The sequence below is a fragment of the Labrus bergylta genome, chromosome 22 (genome assembly GCF_963930695.1).
Source record: "Labrus bergylta chromosome 22, fLabBer1.1, whole genome shotgun sequence".
In the NCBI taxonomy this organism is placed as follows: domain Eukaryota; kingdom Metazoa; phylum Chordata; class Actinopteri; order Labriformes; family Labridae; genus Labrus; species Labrus bergylta.
In genome coordinates, this window is record NC_089216.1 from 2,817,283 (window position 1) to 2,825,045 (window position 7,763).

The window sequence follows — 7,763 nt, forward strand, 5'->3', positions numbered from 1 at the left end:
CTTGCTCCAACTCTAAAGTTACGAGTTGGTCTTTAACAAGGGCAGCAAACGTCAAAGAAAGTCTTGGCTTGTAGTTCTTTATCACTAAACACTGACTACACGGGAAGCCCTGAAAAGTTGGATGTCGCTCCAAGATGCTATGACATCGACGGACAGTTCTGAGATTGATATGATGTATATTTATTTAACAGTTAATTTAAGGGCAAAATCTAAGGTTAGGGTTAGGGGCATAAGTGATCTTGCGCCCCTTTTCCTTGAATTGAGGTTAATCCAAAAGACAAAGCTTCAAATCTGAATTTTTGTCATAATTGCGACACCTGTGGACAAAGTGGTTCAACTTTGCTGAAGTTATCTTTGCATATAGTGTCTCCACTCTTTGCAATGTCCTCTGAGATGATGGAAACAAGGCTCTGTGTTTGTGTACATTTTTAAGGGTGAAGGCTTGGTTTAAGGGTATGTCCCCAGGGAGTGAATAAAAGTCAATGTAATGTCCTCTTAAGTGATGTAAACAAGAATGTGTGTGTTTGTTCGAAACACAAAGCGAGGTGAAAAGGTCAGACCTTTCAGCACCTTCCTAAGATGGAACACAGTTTTTCCCCTCTCCTTCTTCTCCTCCTCCTCTCCGCTCCCTCTCTCCAATGTCTCTGTATTCACCCTTGTCTTCCTGTTTTTGCCCCTTTAACCTCACCCTGACCTCCCTTTCCTCCCCCTCTCTCTTGCCTCCTTATCGCTCCGTGGTTGATTCACTTTCTCCGCTCACCTTCCTGTTGCACCTCCGCTGACCTCTACCCTCCCTCCTCCATCGCCACGATACATATCAATATCATTTGTTTTGATGTTTTTTTTTTTTTTTTTTGATCTTCCTTCATTTTCTCCTCCTCTCCCGATCGGGATATTCAAATTATACTTTCCACTCTTCTCTTTCCTTTAAACTCTATCCATCATGTCACCCGCCTTTACCCTCTCTCTAACCTCACTCTCCCTTTTTCGCTCCCTCCATCGCTCTTTTTCGTCCGTTCATTTTCTCCTTCCTGTCAAAGTTCATGCACTTCCTGTCCCCCTCAGACTCGTACACAAAGTGAACAGAAACAGCCGACCCTCTTGGCCCGGTCGTGGCCCCTACAGGCCTGCAGGCACACACACGCACACACACACGCACACACACGCACACACACGCACACACACGCACACACACGCACACACACCCCCCAAAATGTGCATCTAACCCCGTCATGGCCCAGTCAACACCTCCACCCATGTCGCTTTCGCTCTAGCTGAGATGAGACACACACACACACACACACACTTGCAATCTCTCTCTTTCTCACACACACACACAACACACACACACACAACACACACACACACACACACACAGCAGCAGGCCGGTTGGAGTGAAGCCAGGCTCGAGTAGAGGCCTCTTCTTACAGCATCACATGCACTTCAACCTTGTGGTTATTCTCCTTCAGGACGATGGAAGAAAACGTTTTTTTTTGTCACAGAGTTGAACTGAGACTCAACAGGTGAAGAGGTGTAACTCCGGGTTGTTCTGGCTGGAAGTCATTTAACACTTAACTGGTGGATTCACTTGAAGTACGGATACATTTACATCAGCTGTCAAAGCATTTATCGTCTGTCAGACAATAACAGAAGATCATCTGCCACACACAAATCTGTCACTGAAGTTAGAGACAGTGTGCACATTAGAGGGGGTCGTTCGCATCAGGACTGGATTGTGCTTTCGAGCTCAGGATCGTCAAGTCAAGTTGTGGAGAGGATTTCAGGCAATGCATCAACAAGAGATGAAAGTGATAAAGGTGAACTCACCAGCACAGTGTAGATATGAAGACAGCGGTACACTGGAGAGAAATCCACCAAATCCTGAGCTCCGGGAACCTGCAGAGACACGATCGGCACAATCAGACCGTATGGACATACAACATGTGAACAGAACAAAACAAGAAGTCTTATGTAGAGCGATCGTCATGTCGTTTATGTTGTATGTATTTTGGCAGCAACATCTTCAAATACAACCCTTTTCTTGAATAATTGGTTAGTTGTTTGATTGATAAAATGTTGGAAAAGGGGGGGGGGGGGGGGGGGGCTCACTGTTTCCCTCAGCCCATGAGGATGTCCTCTAATGTCTTGTTTTTCAATAAAAAGAAAGCTCATTCATTCACAGTCATAGAGGTGGGAAGAAACAAGAAAACATTCACACTTGAGAAAACTGGGTTTAGAGACTTCATCTCGAAAAAGCACTCAAAACATTGAAATGATAAAAAGCAATTGCAAGTGCAATATTTGCACAGTTTTCTTTACGTTTGCTTCACTGAAACCTGAACTGTAGTGACTCTGGAAGCGAGAGGCAGCAAAGGAAGACGTTTTCTGCATCACATCATTATTTTGTCTGAAGTCTTCTGACTTTCTCTCTCTGACTTTCTCTCTCTCTTTCCATCTGTCCCTCGGGGTCTGATCATCCCACGTTCCACCACCTCCTCTCTGACCGCGAGAGAGTAAAACAGTGGCAATTTTATCCATTTAAACACACAGCGACAAACTATCTGAGCAAAAAACCATGTGCCCTCTTGCCCTCTGGAAAGTTTTCTTTCTGTAAAAATCAGTGCAGGCGAAGCACAATGCCAGCTTTGATGTGACCGCAAACAAACACCCATTTCCTGAAAGTACAACAAAAAAAAAAACAAAGAGTTGTGCCTCTTAAAGACACAGGTGGAGGGAGAGAAGGATTAGAGACAGAAAAGAGACAGATAGGGATGGAACAACGGGGGATTTTAGAAAGAGATACAAGCAGGTAGATGCAGTTTACAGTTTTAAAAACAGAATATAAAAGCAGATAAAGGGAGTAGGTAAAGGTGAAAGGTAAGAGAGGGGAGAGAGAAAGGTGACTGTTGGAGACAGATCAAATCAATTAAAACGGAAGAGAAAAGGGTAAAGAAAGTAGCTTAAAAAAAAAAGACAAAGCAAAGAGAAGTGGGATACAGAGACACAAGGGACGCCTGTAAAAGAAGGGAAGAGGAAGAAAGAGGAAGACGTGGCAGGGGCAGGGATGGCGTGAGGAGACGACGACGGTTGGCATCGCCGTCAGCCATCGGCGCCAACGCGGTCGTAACCCCGGTGACCGCAGGGGTCAGGCCTTTTGTTCGAGCCAAGGTCTTCCCGTGAAGAGGGTTGAGCGGAGTTTACAGGACGTAAATAAGCGGAGGGGGGACGACAGGGACCTTACAAACAGAATGGCAGCTCGGGGGGGGTGACAAGTTCAGCTCTCTGTTCTCTCCAGCCTCATTGTACTTTGTGCTTTCCTTGAGAGCGAACAACAAGGCTGGAAACAGGACTTGGGATCCCGCGAGGGATGACTTTAAGAGTTCAGAGCTCCCGAATTCTTTGTGTCCAGTTTTAATAATGACAAAAGTCCAAGAGTTCACCTTTATGGAACGGCCAGTAAACATGTTTTTGATGTTTTTAAATAACCTCCTGTTCCTCATAACTGGTGCATCTGTATGCTGAGTCAGATAATCCAAGGACAAAACCAGTGAGTGGGAAAACTGGAGGTCTTTAAGGGTCATGGTTCTTCAAGGGTCACTAAAATCTCATCCAACAGCAACAACACAAAAAGTGTAAAAATTACAAAAAGTACTGCAACTGTGGAAAAAGTCACCGAAATCGGCCTTGAGCAGGACGATCAACTTCAAACCAAACGGAGGGCTGATGGGATGTCTGACATTTCCTTCTTGCTTGAGACTGACTTCAGGAATTCAATAGATGTGTGACAAGTACAAAAAAACATCTATTACTATATTTAGCCCCTTAAAAGTAGCAGAATATTCCTCCACAAAATAACAGCTACAAAATGATTTGAAGGTTGCACTGACTTAGGGGCAACCACCTTTTTAATCCTTCATTCATACTCCATCATCTCACATAGTTTAGCACAAGTATGCTTGGTATTTTTTAGGGGTGGCCCCATGTTGTCGAATTCTGACGATTCGTTTGAGAGAATGTCAGTCGACTGCCAGTCGCAGGACATATGACGAATGCACAAATTTCCGTTATTAACTGTGTTTTTGTATGTGGTTGTAGTTTTTCTCACTTCATCCTCCTCCTCTTCCTCCTCCTCTTCGTCCTCCACGTCCAGAATGCCAGAGTCCTGTTCTGACACTGGGCTGCCACCCTGTCCAACACTGTCCATCGCCATCGCTGCAGCCAACTCCTTCCTGCTGCGTCGGCCAATCAGGGCCCTGGGCTGCATGGAGACGGAGCTATCCAAAGACCGCTGCAGTTGAGCCTGAAACACAACACACAACAACAACAACAAACAGGTTCAAACTCAATCCTCTGTTGCATTCTACTGGACAGTTTTTTTTCTACATTTCCCAAAACAAAAAGCCAAAGAGGAGGGAGTCGCGCTTGTTGCTTTTGGCGCAACTTCAAAGCAGTGTTTGAGGGTGTGACACTAAATCCAGGTGTTTTTTTTTTTATAACAATGATACACCAACTCCAATCAAATCTTCTGTAGCCGTCCAGACATGTGCCATAACTACACTTCAAGTAATCCGGCAGCAAAGTCTCATATTCCCTAAAGTGATTTTGAGGCGGGAAAATGGTGCAGATGGTGTAACAAGGTCAAGGTCCACTCCAGACCTTTGGGAAAGACCTTTTTATTGGTCATTTCCATGGGAATTTTTCGTGGGATAAGGTGTGGTAGGTTTTAGACAAAACGCCCAAGAATGCATCGCAGGGATAGCAATATTAGGGCAGGAAGGGAAGAGCAGGAAGGATGAAGAGTCGGTGAAACAGAAAACAAAGCGTTCATACTCGTACTGCTGCCGACTTGAAAGAAGAGACACAATGTTTGATCCATAATTTGACTTGGTGAAACCTGAATGCTTGATCCCTAGGGTTAGGGTTAAGGTCTGTTGGCCCTTTTATGCTGTCGGGAGCAATATGTTTATCATGGTTTTAGTCAACTTATCACTTAAGAACCCAGGGTCACTGCAATTTTAATCAAAGTTATTGTACTTGTTGAACTTTATCTAGAGATGAAATAATTATTGGCTAATGGAAGTGGTCGATTGGAGTAAATTCAAGAATGAAACATTGCGATGGAAAATGATATCATGGATGGGGGGCGGAGAATTGGTGCTTTATAGCTGCTGGTGCAACAAATGGGAAGCATTATGGCAGACAATTTCACAAACCAAGACCCAACATTACCACCAAAAACACCCATACAAAACAAAGATGGTGTGCAAAGGGAAGCATGATACCAGATATCCTGAGGCAGGGCAATGGAAATCTAAAGCTTTCACATCAGACATTCCTAATAAAGACACAAAAGCATGAGATGAAAGAGAAACGGATAAGAAGGTGTCCATGAATGTACCAATGGTAGAGACTGGGCATCCACAACTCGCCCAAAAGTTGAGTAAATCAAATGTTCAGGCCTAGGCAGCGACCAGAGTTCAACCCATTTGATCACCAATGTGTTCTGGACTGATGTGTTGAACAGTGCTCTCCAAAACCAACTTCCAAACACCAAATGAGGCGGTATCTTTGGAAAAATGGTGTTAATTTCTATAGGTAAGATCTGAAGTCTCATTGAATCACTTCCAAGGAGCTCAGAGGACTTTCAGATGGCATTTGGTGGCTCAACACCTTACCAAAGCACATCTTAGTTTTTTTCCTCTTCAGGCCTTTATTTTAAGCCTCTTCTTTGGTATTATGACAATGATCAGTGAAGATTATGAAATTATAAAATGGGGGGGAGGGGGACACAGACAGAAGGAAATGGTGTCAGTCCAAGTGGAAAGACTTCCCACAGAACAATGCAATGAGCAAGGCAAGAAATTTAATGCAAACCGCGTCCTGTCTGTGTATCTATTTGTGGAGTATTTTGGGAAATGATGCACTCTGCTCCCACAGGAGTACTAAAAATAAGAAATAATCAAAGAGGAAGTTTTGGTTAGAAACTAATAGACGCTTGTATCCAACACAGAATGAAAATAGGAGTCACGTTTTCATCTAGACAGCCCAAACCTGCCACCAAAGTATTATGTACGAGGAAAGTTTCTATTGTTGTCCACTGTAGAAATGACTCAGCTCAGGTTTTTGGTCTCCATTAAGAATTGTATGATTTGGTTTTTCAGTCATTTTTTTAAAATAACTTCTTACATCTGAACATGATCCTGGCGTTTACTCGGGGTTTTTCTTTCAAACGCTGGTTATTCTTAAGGTTCTTTGAACGCTCACCCCAAGATCAAGTCTCTTTAAGGCTTGGCCAACCAAATATATCTGTGGGAAAACCCTTTCAGATCTAAGCTGAGAGCATCTTTCCATCCACACCCAGATCCGCCTTAGCTCCTTTTTTGAGAACGCACGTGAATGCTGTGGCGTTCTTTGTTTGCCCGGCGCCAGTAAGTAGCCTACCTTGTGCACTTAAATCTGTCGATAGGCACGTCAACAGATGCGTCAGAGAATTCAAGCGCCCTCGTTTTGTGCCTTTAATTACGACGGTAATGAGAAAAACTGGTGTTCATGGCAGGGTGGATACACACAAAAGCGGAAGAACACAGTATCAAGAAATGTTGGGAGAATACAATGCCATCTTTGATCCAATGCCACACAGACATAGAAGGCCAATGAGTCATATCTGACAACGACTACAAACAAAAAGTAGAGGAAAGTCTGAAATCCTGTGCATGGTGGGTTAGGTGGGAAAGATATGGAGGGAACAGAAATGTGCCAAGCTCTGCCGTCGCTTTTGAGTGATAAACATTCCCTGAAAATATTCCCAGCAGTCCTTTCACTTATACTTCAAGACCCTGTCACCCCAAAACCCTCCAAGAACAAAAGAATCATCTAGAAGGGGAAAAAACAAATAGCACAGACCTCAAAATCCCCAAAGCGAATGGGCTTGTTTGGTTTGCGACACTTTTTTACACCAAAGGCATTCCTTTTGAAAACGTCAAATGGTTTGTTTTTCCTATTTTCCCACACAAAAAAAATTAACATAACTAGACCTCCAAAGACAGAAAGCCATGAAAGGGAGACACAAGAGAGGGCGTTGAATGACAGCAAAAGCATCTTTTTCCACAATACGAGATGAAGCAGATGTCAGACGTCATCGTCTACGTCAGAGAAATCCACTTGGTGATTGAATTTAGCTCTCGGGCATTCCTCAACAGGTGTCTTTGTGTGTATACGTGCCGTGTATATGCTCATACCATTCATTCTGACCAATCGCACAATAACGAGCTCTGCGGCAAATAGGGACCTTTTTTAGTCATGTCTTTTGTGGGCGTTTTGTCCCTTCAGGGGTGGCATTCATAGTGACACTTGAAGCTCAAGTGCGGGAATGTGCGTCATCTGTTGCGCACAATCACAGAAAAGAGACAGATTAGAGCTGGGAAACATGGGAAAGATGTCGTATAAAAGAGAAAGCTAAACGGGTAGAGGAAAGGTGGTAATAAGGAGGAAGACAGGAGGTGAAAATACTGTTGGGGAAGAGGTCCAGAGAGAGTCCAGACATGTGAGCCAAACTTTGATCAATTCAGTGGAAAAATTACTGATTTGATGTTACACTGAGGCAAAAACCACAAGAAAGTCAAGACTTGAATAAGAATTTAAAGACATTTAGGGGATTTACAGTTCTGCATGTGTGGTTTGAGTGAGTGAAATTGATGGAAATTGCAAGTGAAAGCGCAAAGTTGCAGTGATTTTCTTGTTGACAGGTGGTTTCAAACTGATGT

General features: G+C 43.6%; 1 protein-coding gene and 1 long non-coding RNA gene across 2 annotated transcripts in view; one reads left to right on the top strand and one right to left on the bottom strand.

Moving 5' to 3' along the window:
• The window catches only part of exoc6b (exocyst complex component 6B), a 79,794-nt gene that overhangs the window by 55,937 nt on the left and 16,094 nt on the right, over positions 1 to 7,763 (bottom strand). The window contains 2 exon segments of the mRNA XM_065950372.1: positions 1,828 to 1,896; positions 4,106 to 4,300. Of these exon segments, the coding sequence (XP_065806444.1) occupies positions 1,828 to 1,896; positions 4,106 to 4,300 (264 nt within the window).
• The window catches only part of LOC136177362 (uncharacterized), a 6,238-nt gene continuing 2,671 nt past the window's right edge, over positions 4,197 to 7,763 (top strand). The window contains exon 1 of the long non-coding RNA XR_010664990.1: positions 4,197 to 4,334. This is a non-coding gene — a long non-coding RNA (uncharacterized lncRNA). The remainder of the gene's footprint in view (positions 4,335 to 7,763) is intronic.